The 22,729-nt window shown below is 43.2% G+C and overlaps 1 protein-coding gene across 3 annotated transcripts in view; it reads right to left on the bottom strand.

Annotated features, from left to right (window-relative positions):
• SNTB1 (syntrophin beta 1) overlaps nt 1-22,729 on the bottom strand; it is a 171,923-nt gene that overhangs the window by 122,334 nt on the left and 26,860 nt on the right. For 2 of the 3 annotated variants that reach the window (XM_037892069.2, XM_037892068.2), the window contains exon 2: nt 20,603-20,704. The exons of the other annotated variant lie outside the window; for it this stretch is intronic. In XM_037892069.2, coding sequence (XP_037747997.1) covers nt 20,603-20,704 — 102 coding nt within the window. The remainder of the gene's footprint in view (nt 1-20,602; nt 20,705-22,729) is intronic. 3 annotated transcript variants of the gene reach the window in all.

Below are 22,729 nucleotides of genomic sequence, written 5' to 3'. Positions count from 1 at the left end.
TGAGTCTACTCAGTCTTGGATTCAGAGGTATGGTGCATCCTCAGCTCCCACTGAAGTCAAATTGAGTTTTAGGTGCTCAATACCTCTGAAAATCAGACCCAAAGTGTCGCAAATTATACAACCAAAACTTGAGGCACTTCAAATCAGTGGCTGCTTTTTAAAAATGTAGGGCTCAGGCCTTCATACTGAAAAGTCCTGAGAGAAGATTAGAAAAATGAACAACACAGAGTAAAAGTGCTATTGAGAAAAATTTCTGGGGGGAAAGGCTACGGAACAACTGAGACACATTTCTTGGACTGGAGAATGTACCCACCACCAGGAAGAGCCATGAAATCCCCTAGAATCATCCATGCTCACAGAGAACACTGACCTTGTCGAGAGGCAGCATGAATAGAAATGCGCATCACACTCTAAAAAATGATGAAAATGAGAAGCTCATTGAGATGTGACAGTTTGTTTGCAAGAGAGAATCCTGTTAGCCCCAGCAGACTAAATCACATAAACCACCACCACACTAAGCAGCTCTACAAGTGGATAAATCAAGTGACACTTATTTGACATGTGTCCTTTTCTTTGCCCTTCAGCTTCTTTTTTTCCCTGCAGACATGTGGAATCTCCTGTCTAAATAACATTTTAGAAAGCTGTATAATCTAGGGCTTTAGATTTTATAAGGAGACTAGGAGACATGCTGTAGGCCTCCCTTTTTTTTGGGGGGGGGGGGGGGGAAGGGAACCTCTGCCTCAATGTCCTCAAGCAAACTATTAGAAAGTATCTTGAGAGGAATCATTTGGGGAATCATGGTCACAATGTACATCAAATGAAGGGGGAAACAAAGAAAGCCTGAGGAAGAGTAAACAGCAGGTTTACCTTAAATCAGAGAGAAGCAAACCTAAAACATCCAACCAGAGCACAGAGCCAAGCCTGACCATTCTTATTCACCAAGACCCAGGAAGTCTAGTTCAGTGGTTTTCAACCTGTGGTCCACGGACACCTGAGGGTCCACAGACTATGGCTAAGGGGTCTGCAAAAGCTTGTTGTTACCAAATAACAGTGGTTTTCAACCTGTGATCCATGACATGTGTCCTTTTCTTTGCCCTTCAGCTTCTTTTTTTCCCTGCAGACATGTGGAATCTCCTGTCTAAATAACATTTTAGAAAGCTGTATAATCTAGGGCTTTAGATTTTATAAGGAGACTAGGAGACATGCTGTAGGCCTCCCTTTTTTTTGGGGGGGGGGGGGGAAGGTCCTACAGGTCCACAGACTATGTCTACGATTTCCAAAGGGGGAAATTTCCATGTGAAATTTCTTATGGGTCCATAAATGAAAAAGGCTGAAAACCACTGGTCCAGGTTGACCACAGCATAAAGAACATACTGCAGCTTGAGTAAGGAATTCATAAGGCAATCATCTCTTTTTTTACTTTCTGGTAATAAAACAACAGGAGGCCCTGACATTTCTGCCATAATTATAGTCTAGTATCAGCAGTAAGGGTCAGGCTGAAATTTAAAACTCTCAGGAATTTGTCATTTTGTTTAGTTGCCGCAGGGGACTGATACAAAGGCCAAAAGTTATCCTAACAATGTAGCAAATCCATTCTGTGTCCAGAAAGCCTTTCTATTGAGACGGTCTCCTGGTTACAATAGAAACAAGATCAGAGTTAATCTCCAACAGAGAGCTATGTGCCTTGGCTAAACAAAATGTATACCCCTTCATATTCTGTATCAAAAAGCGCTGCTGACAACAGCAGAACCTATGAACTGTTAGTTATGAGGACACGGTAGGACTGCTGAGGTTGAACTGAAATTACTTCATCATCTCTGTTTTGGTTAGCTTTTTTCCCTCATTGAAACTCTGATGTTTAGATACAGTGCTATTTATTTTAGCAGGGAGCAATAGTGTTAGAATACTGAAGTACCATGTTTGCTATTGGACTTCTGGACCTATATTCCACCCTGATCAATGTAATTACACCACAGATTAATCTGGCCCTTACTGTATTTTCCAGTTTCTTCAGTTAACCCCAGTGGTGAGCTGGAGCCGGTTCGCTAGAACCGGTTGTTAAATTTAGAAGCCCTTTTAGAACCGGTAGTTCCGCGAGGGACAACCGGTTCTAAAAGGGCTTCTAAATTTAACCGGCCAAAAATGGCACCTTAGGCACCGACTCCATGGGTGCTCCAGCCCTAGAGTACCCAAGGGGAAAATGTGTTGGGTGCAGAGCACCCACCGACAGCTCCCCAGCCCCAGCTCACCTCACCTCCGCTCCGCCTCCTCCCCTGAACGCACTGCCCTGCTCTGCTTCTCTGCCCGCACCCCCCCGCGAATCAGCTGTTCGCATGGGAAGCTGGGGCAGCCTGAGAAGCAGGCGGCGGCTTCCCGCTCAGACCTTGGGAGGCGGAGGTAAGCTGGGGCAGGAGGGCGCGAGGAGGGCCACCCGTGCCGCAGCAGGTAACCCAGGGGGACGCAGGGGAACCGCTCCCTGCCCCAGCTCACCTCCGCCACCCTCGGCCTGAGCGGGAAGCCACCGCCTGCTTCTCAGCCCTCCCAGGCTTCCCGCCGAACAGCTGATTCGCGGGAAGCCGGGGGAGGGGGTGGAGAAGCAGAGCGGGGCGGCGCGTTCAGGGGAGGAGGTGGAGCGGAGGTGAGGTGAGCTGGGGCCAGGCGCAGAGCTGCCGGTGGGTGATCTGCACCCACCAAATTTTCCCCGTGGGTTCTCCAGCCCTGGAACACCCACGGAGTCGGTGCGTAAGGCGCCTCTTTTGATGTGATCAGTGGGGGAGCGGCTGCTCCCCCTGTCTGCCTCCTAGCTACGCTTCCCCACCGCTAGGAGCCAGAGGGACCTGCCGGATGCTTCCTGGGAGCTGCCCCAGGTAAGCACCGCCGGGACTCCCCACCTCGCCCCCTGGCAGGTCCCTCTGGCTCTTAGGGGCGGGGTGGGCACTCACTACGGTGGCCCACAAGACCCTCCTGCCTGGTTCTGGGGGCAGTCAGGGGACAGGGGAGGGGGGTAGATGGGGCAGGGGTCCTGGGGGGGGGGCGGCATCAAGGAACGCGGGGGGGTTAGATGGGGCAGGAGTCCCAGGGGGCGGGGGTGGGCAATGATCCCCTCATGGGGTGAGGAGGAAAACCGTTGTTAAGGTTTTGGCAGCTCATCACTGGTTAACCCACCTCCTGTCCTTCCCCCGCCCCCGAGACATACATATATATACCCCCAAAAGGATTCAAGACAAGATTACACAAATTCAGTCCTGGAGCAAACAGATGCAACTCCATTTGCTTCAGTTGAGTCACACCTGCTTACGCCAGGGCTATTTTGGCTCAAAGTATTGGTAACTATGAAACTTATAAGAAATAAATGCTACCCCATTTTGGGTGGGGAGCTGCAGTTTTGATTAGCACCATGATTAGCAGAGGTCCAATAAGCCTGAATCCATATAAGCCAGACACAGACAGGAAAAGAAGTTTGGAGATGCTGTTAACTGAGGGGAAATAATTATTCCCAGAGAATACCACCTAATATCCATGTACGTCCCTAACACGGGAGTCTAGTGTTTAGAATTAGGTTATGTTTTTTGCAGAGATTAGTTCCTGATGAACTTTTGCCATTCTATCCAGCAAGTCTTGCATATACATCCATTAACTGCTTCTTTATATTGTTAATGTCTAACCATCATCTTGACACAGACTATAATTAGCACAATAACTGGGCAGGTTTCTGTGGGGTATAGGTTTACTCCCAAGTATTACAGTAAAGACTTATTTAGATAACTGAATCCTGGACAAGTTGAACATAATTGCATCCTTCCTTTTTGCCACTGAGGAAGAAATTGAGAAATCATGCTAATGCAGAAGCATTTTGGAAGACTGATTAATGTGGTGTAACAGAGTTCGTTCTATTCTCTTCCCTTTGTCGATCTGGGTTTTCATCAGCTGTAATATTCTGTGTCTGTATGAGTTACCAGAAAGAGGGTTGTCCTCCGTCAGTATTTTTTCTTTCAGGCAAAGCCTTTTCTTCCAAGCTATTTTCTCTGCATGTTATTAGGGTAAGCCAGATCATGCCCTGCTCAGGCTTTTAGGCCTAGTAGTATTAATTGAATCTGTAGGACCTACATTTACCTTGCTTGTCATCCCTTGCTAGGTCAGCGTTCTAAAAGTTGTATTCAGGTTTAAAAATTTAAGCCTTGTCTACACTTGGGTTTTAAGCACCAATTGCCAGTAACTAGTGTAGCTGCACAGTTGCAAATCCCAAGCACAAAGAAAGAAAACCATGATTTGAACAGGCTGCACTTACACCAACTTGAAAACAAGATAAGCTCAATGGATGCAACTCACTTCTTTCCTTGTCTGCCCTTGGAGTTTGAACCACTACAGCTCAACCAGCTATTTCATGAGAACTTCAGCCCTCATTTTCAAATCTGCATGCTCAAAGTTCAGTCCTCAATCTATATTTAGGCATCTAAACCAGGTACCTACTAGGGTGACCTGACAGCAAATGTGAAAAATCGGGACAGGGGGTGGCGGGTAATAGGAGCCTATATAAGAAAAAGACCCAAAAATCGGGACTGTCCCTATAAAATTGGGACATCTGGTCACCCCAGTACCTACCAAAAATACAGATTTAGGACCCTAACTTTAGACACCTAGGTTTAAAATATCTGACCTAACGCTTTGCAGATACAAAGCCAAGAATAAAAAGAAAGTTGTCCATTTGTAACAGGAAAAATTAACTGAAAATAACATTTTCAAACAGTGTATCACTCTCTTTATTGTAGAGCTGACTGAATAATTCACAATGAATAACTTATTTGATGAATTTAGCTTCTTTTTCTGTTTATGAACATAAGAACCGCCCTCCTGGGTCAGACCAAAGGTCCATCTAGCCCAGTATCCTGTCTTCCGACAGTGGCCACTGGCAGGTTCCCCAGAGGGAATAAACAGAATAGGTAATCATCAAGTGATCCATCCCCTGTCGCTCATTTTCAGCTTCTGGCAAACAGAGGCTAGGGACACCATTCCTGCCCATCCTGGCTAATAGCCATTGATGGACCTATCCTACATGAATTTATCTAGTTCTTTTTTGAACCCAGTTATGGTCTTGGACTTCATAACATCCTCTGGCAAGGAGTTCCACAGGTTGACTGTGCGTTGTGTGAAGAAATACTTCCTTTTATTTGTTTTAAACCTGCTGCCTATTAATTTCATTTGGTGACCCCTAGTTCTTGTGTAATGAGAAGTAATAAACAACACTTCCTTATCTACTTTCTCTACACCAGTCATGATTTTATAGACCTCAATCATATCTCCCCTTAGCTGTCTCTTTTCCAAGATGAAAAGTCCAAGTCTTATTAATCTCTCCTCATATGGAAGCTGTTCCATACCCCTAATCATTTTTGTTGCCCTTTTCTGAACCCTTTCCAATTCCAATATCTCTTTTTTGAGTTGGGGCAATCACATCTCCACACTGTATTCAAAATGAGGGCGTACCATGGATTTATATAGAGGCAACAAAAGATTATGATTTCCACAAATGCATTCATCATCATTTGCATTCCTTCAACAAAAATCTTTTTGAATATTACACTCAATGGCTTATGAATGTTAACTCTTCAAATTGTAAAATTTTGTTGCCATTAGCTAGATAAGTCAAATAATATTGTTTCTGTTCACAGATTGTTTTCCATGTGCATGCTTATGTATGGAAGTTAAACATGAAAATGAATATTTGTGGCTTTTTGTTTGCTTTGTTGTTTTTATTTTTATTTTTTTCCATTACTTGTCCAACTGTAAGAGTTTTTCACTGATGTTTCCCTTTTAATTTATGGCATTATTTTACTGAAGGAAATGCCACACTGAAACACAGAGCTAATAAGTGACTGGCCAACAGCCAGGGCTGGATTATGACATTCTGAGGCCCAAAACCAGTGGTGGGCAACCTGTGGCCCGTCAGTATAATCCGCTGGCAGGCCATGAGACAGTTTGTTTACATTGACCATCCACAGGCACCGCTGCCCGCGGCTCCCGGTGGCCGCAGTTCACCGTTCCCAGCCAATGGGAGCTGCAGAAAGCGACAGCCAGCGTGTCCTGCAGCCCGTGGCTTCCCACAGCTCCCACTGGCCGAGAACAGTGAACCACAGCTACTGGGATCTGCTGGTGGCCATGCCTGTGGACGGTCAGTGTAAACAAAAACTTTCTCGCAGCCCGCCAGCGGATTACCCTGACAGGCCACGTGCGGCCCATGGGCAGCAGGTTCCCCACCACTGCCCGAAGCTATGTCAAGTGTAAGAGACCCCATACCATAAACAAATGAATTTATTATTTTCACAGGAAGGACAGTGAATATATAAACGCCAAAGCTTTATATTTGTGTATATACAAAGGCAAAGTTGTAAAAATAGAACAACCAACTTCATTTTCAGCAGCCCTCTCTGTTACGATGACATCATGACAAATAAATTTTAGACAAATTCTTTGAACTAATTGCATAGGTAAGTAAAGTAGAATTAAACAATACAATATAAAAATACAAAATAAAAAATATATACAGTTAATAATACAACTTACTAGAAGAGTTCTCAGGAAATTTTTCTTCTCTATTGGGGAATTAGTGGAATAAAATAGTGGAATTCCTTGTCTGAATACGCAATGAGACTCAGAGGATATAAGATGGCAATAAAGGATGCAAGAGGCAATAGAAGATAAAGAATGCAGATAACCCACAAGCTTAAAGCTCAACTATTAGTTATAGTGATAAGAATTACACTCAGGTAATAAGCAAACAATCAGAAAATTGTATGTGGGTTCTATTTTTCCAATAAATTCATTTGTTTTGTTTTTATAGAAGGTTATGCTTGAATTACCCAATATTGGTACTAAATTAGTAGCAGAAAGCTTGTATTGAAACCAGTAAAAAATATTTATATCACAAACAGTGAGATTTATACATCTATACAACAACAAATAATATTTTTATTAATATATATATATGCCAAAACACAAGTTGTTTTACCAGGATATTTCTGTGAAAGTTAGTGCTATTTTGTCTAATTTCTCACAGGAAAACGAGAGGATATTCATTTTTTTTTACACCATGAATAAGGAAAATGATCCTTCTTTTCATATGAAGAAACGAAAAAATGTTTGATTCATTTTGTTAGGGAAATACAAAGTTTGTCCAGACTATATATAAAATATATTTACAAATGTTTATTCCAATTTGATTTTTGCTACGAAACAATGAATTGTTGGGATTTTTCTTTTGCCATACTATAAAAATACAATGCATTATGCATATGATATGTGATTTATAATCTACATACAAATTTTTACATAGCATACTACTATAATAAAATATTATCTTGTGCGCTCCAAACCCGCTGTGCAAAAAATCCCAGTCGTTTTTCCTAGGCAGACATCTCTCTTCACGTTTGCTTCTCTATCCTCTGTCTCCCCCAGAGCCATTAATTAATCTCGAGTAAACACCTCGGACACATAGTGACAACAAGCTATATGCGCAAAAGAGAAAGAAAGAATTTACCAGAAAAAAGACTGGTAATCTCTGGACAGGCATTGAGAAAAAGTGAGAAAAACTAGTCTATATTCAAGCAAATATAATGAATATTATAGGCTTTAATAGCCTATAAATCATATCTGCACATAGTTTGAAATAACCTGTTCACCAAGTACTCCGAATATTTTGATATACATGTATATCTTCCGTCACTTCTCTCAAAACCCTCTAGTTATCCTTTCATCAGCACTCTCTGATATTTACCATAAAGGTTCCCGAAACTGACAAAGGGAAGCCAACACAAATTTATCTTCCTCAAAATCCACTCAACCAAAGTCCATAACACAATCACCTGAAAACTCAATCATGTGAAGCATGGATAGCGCATGAAGTAGAAAGCGGCGTGTGCACTAAAATACACAACTGTATGTATGTACAGATCCAAAGAAAGAAAGAGCCCACTAACATAGGAGTATGAGCTTGGCAGGATGGCTTCACGACACTGCTGTCTCCGACCTCACATTTTTCCCGTTTTTAACGGCAGTGAGTTTTATTTAAATAAGTTATGAAGGCACGGTCAGAATTTACCAGTAGCAGTTGGCCAACAAAACGCTGCCTTAGGAGACTGATAGCAGACTTACTCGTAGAAATACTAATTTTACAAGTGCAATTATCGTTTTTTCCTCAGCCCTGGCCTCCCGCCTGTCAATAATGAACAATTACTGAAGAGTAAGTGTATTCGTGTAGCCAGATGTGTATATTTTTTTGTCACGTTTGAATGAAAATGTCTATATTTAGAGAGAATCTTCTTTTCCCATATCTCCTTCATTAACCAATTTTGATAAAATTTGAAATGGAGTCCATTTTTTCTTTTTTTAGAGGCCCCTCATATTGCGAAGCCCTAAACTGTAGCTTAGTTAGTTTATATTTTAATCCGGCACTGCCAACAGCAGTGGCAAAAATGTTAGAAATGTTCAGAACATTTTGAACTAAATGAAATTTCATTAAAATGGGCTGTTTTGTCACAGCTGAATCAGTTTCAATGACTTTTCAGTGGGAAGGTTTTTGAGGTCCAGGGCTTTCTCGTCACCTCTGATGAGAGAGTGACCCAAATTGAAAACCTGAGCTTTTCGATCTGAGAACAGCTGTTTTGACACAATTCCATTTCGTGAAAATGTTTGAAAGTTTTTGATCTTGTTCCAACGTAGAAAAACAACTGAAATCTTGAAAGTTGCCATAAAATTGAATTGTTTTCCAGACAGCTCTAAAGTAAGTGTGATACTGCCTCATTCTCAGTGGATGGTTTAATGCAAACCTGTACATGTGGCATTCACAAGCCACGGAGTGTAAAAAAAACCCAAAAGGTTGTCTCTTTATTCGTTTACGGCCAGATCACAGAATCATTTTAAGAACTAGCTTAAAGAGATCAACAAGCTCTGTTACTCAAATCGTTTACTAAATTGAAAATTACAAGTAAGCTTGCCTGAAGGGAAAAACCAGGCTTGCTACACTAATTTCTTCTTCTGAATCAGATGCACCTTTTCGGAATCATCTCTGGCAGCCACCGTATCCTTTTTCATAAGGACGTTTTCTTTTCCCAGGTAAAGTCACATGTTTGTTTGCACAAGTCCTGCCATTGGTTTTGTCATGGAACCAAGAATACTGACAATGCATCAATAATGCTATCAAGTTGAGCCTGGCCTACCAAAGTAATATTGCCTAAATGTATATTCCTTATCCTGTTAAAAGGAAGTTTGTAATCAAGATGAAGGTATAACTAGTGACAAACAGAGGTCATACTAAAATGGAGAGAAAGAAGAATGTGCTTATGAAAAGGTTGAAACGGTGTAACAAACTGGCACTTTGCTCCTTTTAAAGATCTTCTTTGAAACTCTTGCTTCCAAGACCAAATACCTGAAAGATCTTCACATCATTACTGTAGCATGCTGCCAGAACATAATTGAAGGAGGATAGGGTGGATGAGCCAATAAGATGGGTTTCTGGTGTATTAATTCCCTAAATCTCTTAGATCTTGCTTCCTGACATCAAACTTTGTTTATGGATCAACTCTCACTCTTTGCTCAATTCAGATGGGGATAGAGAGAGGTTAAATGAGTCACCCATTGTCACATGTTAGGGCAGTGATAGAGCCTTACCAGGTGTCCTGACTTGAGTCCCAACTTTTCCCCCTACCCACACTCCCTACAGGTTATCAGGTAACTGACTTCACCACGAATAAGTTGGAATCAATAGAGTACCCAGGACTGTGGGCAGATCAAAATTAAGCAGAAGACTCCACAGACTCTGAAGGACAGAGTTTCTGCTTTCAGAGTAACAGCCGTGTTAGTCTGTATTCGCAAAAGGAAAAGGAGTACTTGTGGCACCTTAGAGACTAACCAATTTATTTGAGCATAAGCTTTTGTGAGCTACAGCTCACTTCATCGGATGCTGTATAACAACTTCCATGTGTAGAAAGGATGCTTAGTCCCCAAGCCTCATATAAATCCTGAAATCAGTGGGGATATATTGTGGCATGTTAGTCAGGATCATCCTTGTTTTTTCTGACAGCAGAACTCTCTCAAGGACTCTTGCATGCCAGGACATTTGAAAGCATGGTACAGGAATACACAGGTAATAATGCTTTCCATAGTATGTTAGCACACTATGGAAAGCATCTCTCCCTTCGCTATGTCCCCAGTTAGTCACTCCAAAGCTAGCAGAGCCCTGATCCTCTGACATTCACACACAATCTCTTCCACTGATTGAAAGAGGGAAATGATGCTTCTTAGGCACAATGCCCCACCCACAGACAGAGTTTTGGCGATGTGAGAAAGTCATCCACTCTTCCTTTCTCACCTCTGGAGCTAAAATCAGAGGCAATAACCTGGCCTCAAATTCACATCAATTTCTAAGTAAAGTCACCCTAGCAAGAAAACAGCTTGTTTAGAAAAGAGTTTCTTTCAAGTCAGACACACAAAGTTTAAGAATACTGTGCAGTCATTTGATTCCTCCTCTCTCCTACTTAGCTCAAACAGTTGTAAAAACCAGTGCCACAGGAATTTACTACACACAGTCGTTTGGAAACATACTTTTGCCTTGGTCTAGCTCGTTTCCTGAGGGCTGCCATCCCCCTACTTCAGAACTCTGAACACAAAAATTCAACCCTTCCTTCTAATGAAAATGGGGTGTGACGTATCCTAACTAACAATTTTGGATGACAAAATGTGCAAGACTAACATAAATGAAACCTGATCTCCATATGAGACAGGAGTCTTGAATCTTTTGTCCTTAAATCATATTAGAGTTTCATTTTATAATCAAGTGGAGTCTAAAAATTCTGCATGACCGAGCTGTAATTATAGAAATCTGTGGCCAACACAGACTCCTTGGCTTCCTGATCAGCGTTCATCAGGCCCATCCAGCCTCATCTGGCTGACAAATTGATGCTTGCAGTGCAGAGGGCTGTACTTGGACCACTTTGACAGACAGCCTGCTGTTCTACTGCTAGCCCGTACAAAAACCTCTGACGTGCATATGCCACAGCAACAGAAGCCCCAAAATCCAATGCAGTTTAATTTGCAGCGAAGGCGTGAGCAGAATTCCTTACTACTGGAAGAAGGAAGGCCATGCGTGAGATATGAATAAAACATTAAATGCACAGCAGGTAATCAAATGACTGAAGATGTTTTGAAGGGTTTTTCTTTTTTTTGTTATTATTTTTGGCAGGGGGGACTGAAGTAGTCTGTCTGTTCCTAAACTTAACGTCTCTCAGTTGGAAGCACAACATGTTGCTGTTGTGCTGTAAGGCTGAATTAAACCACTTTTTACATTTTACACCAGATAACGCCTACTAAATTTAATGGGCTAAAGAAAAGTTATATCTTATTAATTTTCATATTTCCAGCTCCCTTCGACTGAAGGAAGGCTAAGAGGCTGCATTCTGCCAGTCTAAGTTCGGCTCTATATCTGAGGGGCTGATAGTATCAATAGCCATGTCCCCAATGCACTACAGCTCTCGGTTACATTGGTGTAAATCCAGAGGAACTCCGTACTGACCTCTGGAATTACACCAGTGTGACTGAAAGAAGAATTTGGCCCATGTGCCTTTCAGAAGATGAGTGTAATGTTACCACTGATTTCACTGCAGAGTAAACCCACCCAATTTGCTAGTCATTCCTAACAACAGGATGTTCTTGTAACACACAGCAGACTTCAAATGCTAGAGGGTGTACGTCTCACAACAGGGAGAAGAATGCAGCTAGTAAAGCAATGGGCAAACAGACAGAAGGCAGGAGTTCTGGGTTTACACATACGGTATTCATAAAATCATGGAAAAAAGCTAGGAACTGGGCTGGGAATCTGAAATGGAGAGGCAAAGGGCATCTTCTTCTCATCCTATTACTTTAAAAAATGCCCTTCCCCCTTCCCTACTGCTCTCTTGTCAGTATATCTTCCTGAGCTGCCTTTAAGCCGGAGTGGCATATTTGAGTAACTTTAATTAAACTCTCCTTATGCTCATGAACTTGCTCAGGCGTCTTTTGTTTTTGGTGTTTTGTTCCCTCCAGGGCTCACCAGGAGGTCTCCCCCCACCAAAAGCTGCCACAGCTTTAATAAACACCTGCTCCTCACTACAAATTTACCAGAGCCCAAGCCAAGCTCTCCCTCTGCCTCAGCGTGGACAAGGAGGCTGTTCCTGAACATGGATCTCTCTCTGTAAGCACAACAGGGCGCAGGGGAGGGGAATCCTTGAAACAAACCAGGAAAAGAAAAATATCACGAACCAGCCACTCCTAGGATGGAGCCATGTGTCTACTGACAACTAGTTTGAACATAAGAACGGCCATACTGGATCAGACCCATGGCCCATCTAGCCCGGTGTCCTGTCTTCCAACAGTGTCTGGTGCTTCAGAGGCAACGAGCACAACAGACAGTCACCAAGTGATCCGTCCCCTGTCGTCCAGTCCCCGCTTCCGGCACTTGGAGGCTTAGGGACACCCAGAGCATGGGGTTGCGTCCTTGCCCATCTTGGCTAATAGCAGTTAATGGACCTATCCACCATGCACTTATCTAATTCTTTTTTGAATCCCGTTATAGTTTTGGCCTTGGCAATGAGGTTGACTGTGCCTTGCGTGAAGAAGCACTTCCTTTCAACAGCCTCTTCCTTTCCTGAAGCTCACTGAAAAGCCACCAGATAACCATAACATCCAGTCACTACTGACATGGACTGAATCTGAATGGTCTGTGGAGAGGTAAAGGCTCTGTATCACAATCCTAATACTCGTGGCTAGGTATTCCCCACTCAAACCACTGCTACAAATGGTACCTTTGCTGGTTAGCCAAGGACTGAATGGAAACTGAGCCTCCCATGACTGGATGCAGCCCCAGATTAGAGAGGGTTGAAGCACACCAACAGGGCATGTGAAGCCTTGCACTGTCACTGGCCGTACTGTACCTGTTCTATGGATAAGGAGGGCTTTGTACTCCAGGACTATTAACTTAGCACTGTTTACAAGCATTGAAAGTTGCACACCTTCCAGCTGCCTGAGCCCACCTCCCAGCCAGATTTCATCCTCCCCTCCCCACTCCATTCCCCTGAACCTCGGCAATTTTATTTTCGATATGTTTAATATTTTCTCTCCGAGAACAGACATTTGGCATTTTCCATGTACTACCACAAGACACATGAGTGGGATTCAAGTGGGGGGAAATGGATCATTACAATTATAAGTGAGGTTAGATGTTTAACTGTGGCGAGTCTTACTCACATGCACAGTGTTAAACAGTTTGCTAAATGTGGAGACAGCAGGGAATTTCCCCTTTCCCTCCCAGATATAGAGGTGTGGATTGTGGAGTTTTTACCTGACTCTGAAACTCTGAGCAAATACCACCCATTAGGGTTTGGAGAGTGTATCCCATATGCTCAATTTGCTGCAATTCCAGGAGGATGTAGGAATTGCTGGAGTGAATGTCTACATTTACTGTTGCTATTAACATTGTCACAAGAAAAGGCTATTTTTAATCAGGAACAATGCTCAAAAATATTTTTAAAATTTGCTAAAAACGGGGGGAAGAAAAAAAGAAAAACAGAAGTAGAATTCTACCTCCTTTCCCCACCCCCGCCTAAAATCACCAATCAATCCAGGTGCCTAGAATATGAAAATAAGAGATTTAACCCCCACAGCAGCATCTGCTTCTTTGGTAAACTCCCAGGTACTCTACGAGCAGAGATGTGCTGAATGGATCAGCCAAAAGATAAGCAGGAGGAAGATCAGAGGGAGTGATTCTACCTGCTGGTTTGCAAGCATCACACCTGTGGCCCTTCCTACTTCTATAGAAACTGCAGCTGGAGGACTGGCTGCCATGAGGAGTCCTGTAGTCTTGTTACTGGGAATACAAGGATAGGGGCAATAGGCGAGAGAGCATAAAATAAGACCCTAAAAAAAAAAAACAGAACTAACATGTCTGCAGAGCATCACATTGTCCACTCTATTCATATGATGTATTTCTTTTTTGCCTCCTGTCTTGTCGATTTAGACTGTAAACTCTTAACAGCAGGGACTGCCTCTCCCTCTATGTTTGTACATTGGGGCTCTACTCTTCGTTTGTCTCCAGGTGCTACTATAGCACAAAATAATACAAGGCTTTGTGCATAACTGTGCCAGAATTTAGGCAACAGATATGTACGTTAGTCAACCTGTGCTCTCTTCAACCCTCTACTGAACTACAAAGGCAGCTCAGGATAATCAAGCAGAGGGAAATTAAGGCCTCCCTAAACCTTGAGAGCTTTACAAAAACATATAATTCAAAAACTAATCAAGGTGGCTGCTTTTGGGTGGCTCAGAAGAATGGTAACGAGCCCTTCCCTCATTTGCATCTATCCCAGAATGATAGTGACCCACGATCTTCACCATTATATGATTAGCAATGACAAGAGCATATAAAATGCGTTGCAAGTCTGCATCCAGATTTTGACAGACAAGCGTGCCCATCTCCAAAAGACACCAACACATATAAAATAGTTTTGCACTCTTCTTGGCAGCATTATGAGAGACAGGAGACCAGCATCCAAAAGGTGAGTTTTCTTTTCACTCCTGTAGAAGGCCCCTTCGTATGTTCGAATGGAGGTACTAGTGAGGCAGCACAGAGGAAGCTTTCACTGCTCCTGCTTGCAACATTCAAGTAGTTCAGGCTCAGATGCTGCTGAATTCACTTTTAAAAGCAGTTTTGGACCTTTGGATTGGGTTGCCTTTTAGGTTTGCTCTGTTTTTGCTTTTAAATTGGTTCACCAATTCCTACTACTACTAAATACAGTTAAACATGCTGTCCTAGAGATGCAAAGTATCTCATTAGCAATGTCCTCTCAAACATTACCATCTCAGATGCAAGGGGTGTATATTCAGAGTAGCTCCCGTAACTTTATTCCAAGTTTATCTTCTCCAAATAGGTATTTACACCCTGCTTATCACCACCCTATCAAGGTACCTTACTAAATCTGGAGTTCCGATGCTTTTTCCATAGTTTGGACTACAATGTAATAGAGAAATTGTCTTTCAGACACCTCCTACTCCATTCATGCCTACACTATCTCCTGTGGCAACTATGGCTAATGCTTGCATGGAAGAGTAATACAGTAACTCCTCACTTAACGTCCTCCCACCTAACGTTGTTTCAAAGTTATGTCGCTGCTCATTTAGGGAACATGCTTGTTTAAAGTTGTGCAATGCTCCCGAATAACGTCGTTTGGCTGCCTGCTCTGTACACTGCATGTAAGATTTTATGAAAGAGCAGCGACTTTATAAGGGAGTATTGCACGAGTTCCTCTTCTCTGCCTCCTCCCCCTCCCTCCCAGCGCTTCCCCCACTGACAAACAGCTGTTTGGCGGCGCTTAGGACTTTCTGGGGGCGGGGAAGGAGCGGGGATGCGGTGTGCTCCGGAGAGGAGGTGGAGCAGGGGTGGGAAGAGGTGGGCCTGGAGTGGAGCGGAGCGGTGACGGGAAAAGGCGGGCCTGGAGCATCCCCCAGCAAAGTCGGCACCTGTTCTTCTTCAGGTAAGCTGCCACTGCTGCTGCGAAGGTCCTTTCTAGCGTCCTTGCCTGCAGCAGGCTGTGGGGTAAGCCAGGGGCACTTCCCAACCACAGTACAGTACTATACAGTATATAATGCCTTTTGTCTGCCCCCAAAAAATTTCCTTGGAACCTAACCCCCTGCATTTACATTAAATCTTATGGGAAAATTGGATTCATTTAACATCGTTTCACTGAAAGTTGCATTTTTCAGGAACATAACTACACCGTTAAGGGAGGAGTTACTGTACTCACAAAATATTTAATGTGTTTTTAGCTGTTTTCTAATGAGATTAAAGCAGCTGGAAACAAGAACCAGCACCGTGGGACCAGCCAGCTCTCCACAGACCACCACTCACCTCAGTTTGGAAACCACTAACATATCATAGAGACCCTGAAGCAAAATCCATTGAACTTAATCTGACTCCAGTGGTCTTTGGATTATGCCCATGTACAGTACAGTTTGAATACAGACTCTGAAATTCTCTCCCCCCTTTCCCTGCAACTTAAATTACTCCATGTGAGAGGACTCTGCATTTGAAGTAAAAAATGAGTTACTTTGTAGGGGTCCACCCATGTAAGTACCTTATAGGATACCATGGTTCTTTGGAGAGTTGTTAGGCTCCCTCAGGTGCTAGTCTTGTCGAATTCCCCCCAGCTGTTTTTTCTCCACTCTAACATTTTAGCTCTTCCTAAGGACAGCATCTGCCTCACAGGTCTATGACTGGCAGAGCAGGCAGGACAGAAAGTCTACCCAGTTTATTATCATGTGGATGGCAAGGAACATGTTCCAATAAGGAATTACTGGTGATACCATGTATGGATTCACAGTAGCTCTTAGAGCTATACATGTGCCAGTATTTGAGTTTATTTCTCACCTGATGGAAATGGTATGGTTATCCATCCTTTGGGTGCTAAGCCTACCTAGAGGCAGATTTAGGTAAAAATGTATTTCATGGGATCATTATGACTTCGGGAGGAATAGTGAAGTGCAGGAAGAGGCTGTCTAGTCAGAAGACCCCCTACTTACCTCCCCACTCCCAGAGCAGAGCCTGCAGGAAAACAGCATCAGGCTGAATGACTCTGTGCCCAGGATCCCATCCCTGTTTCGTTAACCAGGCCAGGTACCAAAGTTGCCATTCTCCAGAAATGCTTACAGACAAATTGCTGTCACTGCATTTCTTGAGCAATAAGCAACGCAAAGCAGAAAGCAGGCAGAGTGGCATGTATACCGACCATTGTTATATGCCAAGAGACCTGTGTTTTCCTGGCCCAGCTGATGGTCTCCAAGCCTTTGGTGTCACACCAAACTAGGTCCCTCCTGAAACCTGACCTCCTTTCTCCAGTTCCACTCATCATACTACAAAGACAACCAGGCAGCCAGATGCAAAAGTCCCCACCGTTGTGAAGAAGATGGGAAGAAAAGAGTTGAAGTGGGATGGGGAAAAGGGAGTGGAACAACTCAGGAAACGAGGACTGGAAAGAGACAGACTCACTTTGAGGACTTAGAGAAACATGTTGTAAACAGGCAGAATGCCCACGCCATTCCCACACTCAATACGATATTGTCCAGACTCATATTCCCTTTTGGGGTTTGCCTTTATTTTTAAAGGAAGTAACCAATCCCCAAGGCTGCACTCCACTTACAAACGTTAAAGCCTCAGCCTCAGATAACTAGTGTCAGGGCTTTACTCGGCCAAACTTTCAGTCCTCCCTCTAGCTCTCCCCTTCCTCAGAGGGACTCTCAGCCTTTTATAATGGTGAGATGGAGCCAAGACACACACCTGGTCTGGATGCTAGGGTGAGTCAAGTTCTGTATCTCTCAATTGTGTCTTACAGTCTGAAACTGTTCACAGAGGCAACACAAACATTTTTGCCTATGGCCCCAACATAGCTAGGGCCATTTGTAGCCATACTAAGCTTTTGTTACTTCCTAAGCCCATGGTGAGATCACTTCTCTTCCAACTGAAAATAAATTAGTGACATATAATTATTTATGAAATGTAATAAAGAAGATGACCATGACCATCATCTGATTACATTAAAATGGATTAGATTCCAAACAGAGCTTTTCCTGGGAATATACAGGAAGTTTATAAAAACAGGGCTATTCAAAAATGCATCTGCTTTTAATTTAACTGTTGCCCAACTCAAAGTAAAAGGATAATGCAGAATAGCACACTTTAATATTTTGTGTTACAAGTATGCAATATTTATAGGCAATAGATTGTTTCATTGGTTTCTCTGCCTAACAGTGCACTTTGGAGGCCCTTCAGAGGAACATTATGACCAGTTTGGGCATAATTGTCTTCACCACTGACGGTCTTCAGTGGCTGAAGTAAGCGCAAAGTGGTTTTTGTTTATTGAATTAAGCACATTGTATACTTCAATTAACCAAACTATTTACCAGGGGGTTCAGTGGATATGAATACCTTTTAGGACAATTTAAATACAGATGGCCAAATTCAGAGGGGTGCGTGCAAATTTCAACAATGTCTGCATGGATGTAACTCGGAATGTAGCCCAACTATTCGCTGCCCGTGGGCCTGCTCCAAAGACCATTGAAGTCAACAGACAGACTCCCTTTGACTTCCATGGGCTTTGGATCAGGCTCTGGATGTCAGATCATTAAGATCGGTGTCATTCATTGAAACTTCTGAAACACTTTCTTGTTACATTGAGAAGGAATCTTCTGATTTGATTAGCTACTCAAGATATTCTAGAAATCAGACTTTTTCTTCAAATGATGTATTTTTAGTTCTTTTAATAAACATGCTGTTTGGAAAGTGCATTCAATTATAACTATCCTTTCCCTTAAAATTAAAAACTTTATATTTATAAATGAAATGTTCTGTCATTACTATTTTTAAAGGGATGGACCCAGGGCTTGGCTAGAATACAGTAGCCCTGATTTTCAGAAGTGCTGAACACACAGTACCTACTGGGAACTGCAGCTGCTTGGCACATCTGAAAATCAAGCCCATTAGGTTACAGATCAGACACGAGCACTATCAGATAGAACGATGGAAAACTTTCATCATCATAATACTACTATTCATTTCAACAGCATTTTCCACTGGAGGATCTCAATGTGCTTTACAAACATTGAGGCCAACATTTTCAAAAGCAATCACTGATTTGGAGTGCCTCAATTTTCTGTTGCCTATTGTGAGAGACCCTGAGCGTTCTGCTGATCACCCTGTGGTCACTCATGTTGAACAGCCAAAAATTGATGTAATGGACATGTTGACAGATTTTGGGCCTCAACTAATTTCAGCCTCACACTCTACTGCTCCGAGGTAGGTATGATTATCATCCCAATTTCACAAATGAAACAACTGAGGTACTGAAACATTTCATTTCCCCCCCTCACCCCCCGCACTTATGTTGACAGAGCTCTCCCTGAATTGACCCCTATGGTATGCCTGCACAGCCCATGCATGGCAGGCAGCAAGCCTCCAGCCCCAGGTGGGCTCACGGGGCTTGCACTAAAAATAGCTGTGTACTCCAACTAACCTGTTCTAGATCACACAACAGAGGGCCTGATTTTCGCTTGCCTTGCACATTGTCATTTTTACCTGTACAAAATGAGTGTGTACTGTGTGCAAAAGAGAAGGGATATGAATTCTCACAAACTGAAACTAAGGGGGAAAAGTATTTGCATGAGTTCTGAGCAGTTCTACTTACAAGGGAGCCTAGAGATCTCATTCCATTGATAAGACAAGCTCCAGTGCACCTTGCAAATGACATGTCAAAGTTCACCTCACTCACTAATCATTTCTACGGCTGACTATTCACAAAGTGGCACAGACAGTTGTCAAAAGGACACTACATGAGCAATCATGTAAGAGAGAACATGAGAAAAACAGGGATCAAACAGCGACTTAGCCCTGGTCTACACTGGGGGGAAGGGGGAGGGGAAATCGATCTAAGTTACACAACTTCAGCTACATGAATAACATAGCTGGAAGTCAACATACTTAGATAGACTTACCATGGTGTCTTCACCGCAGTGAGTCAACTGCTGCCGCTCCCCTGTCAACTCCGCCTCTCATGGTGGTGGAGTACAGGAGTCAACGGGAGAGCGCTCGGGGGTCGATTTATCGTGTCTAGTTTAGATACGATAAATCGATCCCCACTGGATCAATCGCTGCCTGCCGATCCAGCGGGTAGTGTAGACATAGAATGAAGGGGGGGGGGGGAATCAATGGACCCCTTCTGCATTTGGATTAGGTTAGACATAATATGAAGAAGCCTCAATTCCCAGAATATTTGATAGACCCAGGCAGAGCAAATGAATGAAATTACATATTATTCTGGTTGCACACCCTTTCTACCAAATTCTCCAGATATCAAACTCATGCATTTTGCAAAGAACATATCCTACTGACTCTTTCTGTACAGTTTTCAGAGTAGCAGCCGTGTTAGTCTGTATTCGCAAAAAGAAAAGGAGTACTTGTGGCACCTTAGAGACTAACCAATTTATCTGAGCATAAGCTGTAGCTCACGAAAGCTTATGCTCAAATAAATTGGTTAGTCTCTAAGGTGCCACAAGTCCTCCTTTTCTTTCTGTACAGTGTTTCCTGTTCAGTCTCACTTATTGCTTCATTTTGTGAAGCCAAACCTCTGATCAACAACTAGATTAACAAAACACACACTGAATAGTTTATTCTTACACTTGAACAATGGTGACATTTCACATGTGTTCGTAATTCTGATCAGCTCAAAAGGTTAACAGAGCAGATATACTCCCCCAGGCTATTCATATCGTTAATGGATTCTTTACTAAATCTATAAGCCAATGCAGGATGGGTTGCAGATATTTAAACAGTAAAAACTAATTAAACTAACTGCAACTACTGCCTTTGAAGTTTTAGTAGTTGGTAGCAATTTCCATTCATCTATTTTTGTGTGTGAATTGGAAACATTTGTGAAACTCAGCGTTCTTCTGTCATGGAAATTAAGGACAGTATTTTCAAATACAGAATCATCAGAAATCCTACAACAAGTAAATGTCACTAGTTTAATCACTTTACTTTGATAATTCTGCCCTGGCAGGGCAAGAATGAGATGACAGCTTCTCCCCCATTTCTCAGTACGATTGTTTGTTGAAAGACTTCTTTCTCTGAGAAGTTTCTCTGTAAAAAAAGAGGTATGTTTATTGTCTCTCTGGCTGCTGTTACACTCAGTGCTTGGGGCAAAAGTTCCCCAGCATTGCTAACACCAGTGCAGCTCTACCAACAGTAGCAACTGTGGAGGCTCTAGTGTTAACATAGTTCCCAAAGCCTGCTGACATTGTGTCCTCTAGCTTTGATCAAAACAGGTCTATATGACTAGGGGTTAAAAGTGCTAGTGGGTTTAAATCCTTATTTATATTAGGGCCTTAACTTTGTTACCACTGACGGAATAGCACTGGTGTTGAAGACAGTCTAAATTTTTTTGCCAGAATAATCTAGTAGAGAAAGGCCTCAATGGATTTCCAGATCCAGTTTGCTTAGTGTCCAAGTGAAAAAATGTTGCGATCTGGAAGTCATGCTGTCCTGCCACCTTCATTATCGCAAGCAATTAAGATTCTGCAGGCCAAATTCTCCCCTCCTCCCCTCACACTTCCCCTACTCATTTTAGTGTAGGTTTCAGAGTAGCAGCCATGTTAGTCTGTATTCGCAAAAAGAAAAGGAATACTTGTGGCACCTTAGAGACTAACCAATTTATTTATGTAGACACTTACAGAGTTAGGTTGACATAAGCTGCCTTGTGCTGACCTAACTTTCCAGTGTAGACCAGGCCACATTAAGTTGTGTAGGGTATTCCAGTGCGGCTATTCACACCTGGGCGAGGCTAACCTGGGTGCACAGACATAGCCCTGGTCTACACTAGGACTTTAGATCGAATTTAGCAGCTTTAAATCGATGTAAACCTGCACCTATCCACACGATGAAGCCCTTTTTTTCGACTTAAAGGGCTCTTAAAATCAATTTCCTTACTCCACCCCTGACAAGTGGATTAGCGCTTAAATCGGCCTTGCTGGGTCGAATTTGGGGTACTGTGGACACAATTCGACGGTATTGGCCTCCGGGAGCTATCCCAGAGTGCTGCATTGTGACTGCTCTGAACAGCACTCTCAACTCAGGTAGACAGGAAAAGAACCGCGAACTTTTGAATCTCATTTCCTGTTTGGCCAGCGTGGCAAGCTGCAGGTGACCATGCAGAGCTCATCAGCAGAGGTGACCATGCAGAGCTCATCAGCAGAGATGACCATGATGGAGTCCCAGAATCGCAAAAGAGCTCCAGCATGGACTGAATGGGAGGTACAGGATCTGATCGCTGTATGGGGAAAGGAATCCGTGCTATCAGAACTATGTTCCAGTTTTCGAAATGCCAAAACATTTGTCAAAATCTCCCAGGGAATGAAGGACAGAGGCCATAACAGGGACCCAAAGCAGTGCCGCGTGAAACTTAAGGAGCTGAGGCAAGCCTACCAGAAAACCAGAGAGGCGAACGACCGCTCCGGGTCAGAGCCCCAAACATGCCGCTTCTATGATGAGCTGCATGCCATTTTAAGGGGGTTCAGCCACCACTACCCAGCCGTGTTGTTTGACTCCTTCAATGGAGATGGAGGCAACACGGAAGCAGGTTTTGGGGACGAAGAAGATGATGATGAGGAGGAGGTTGTAGATAGCTCACAGCAAGCAAGTGAGCGGAGAAACCAGTTTTCCCAACAGCCAGGAACTGTTTCTCACCCTGGACCTGGAGCCAGTACCCCCTGAACCCACCCAAGGCTGCCTCCTGGACCCGGCAGGCGGAGAAGGGACCTCCGGTGAGTGTACCTTTTAAAATACTATACGTGGTTTAAAAGCAAGCATGTGAAAGGATTAATTTGCCCTGGCATTCGCGGCTCTCCTGGATGTACTCCCAAAGCCTTTGCAAAAGGTTTCTGGGGAGGGCAGCCTTATTGCGTCCTCCATGGTAGGACACTTTACCACTCCAGGCCAGTAACACGTACTTGGGAATCATTGTACAACAAAGCATTGCAGTGTATGTTTGCTGGCATTCAAACAACATCCGTTCTTTATCTCTCTGTGTTATCCTCAGGAGAGTGAGATATCATTCATGGTCACCTGGTTGAAATAGGGTGCTTTTCTTCAGGGGACACTCAGAGGTGC

Source organism: Chelonia mydas, chromosome 2 (genome assembly GCF_015237465.2).
Source record: "Chelonia mydas isolate rCheMyd1 chromosome 2, rCheMyd1.pri.v2, whole genome shotgun sequence".
Taxonomy (NCBI): Eukaryota; Metazoa; Chordata; order Testudines; family Cheloniidae; genus Chelonia; species Chelonia mydas.
Note: the sequence above shows the minus strand (reverse complement) of the source record. Positions and strands in the feature narration are given on the sequence as shown.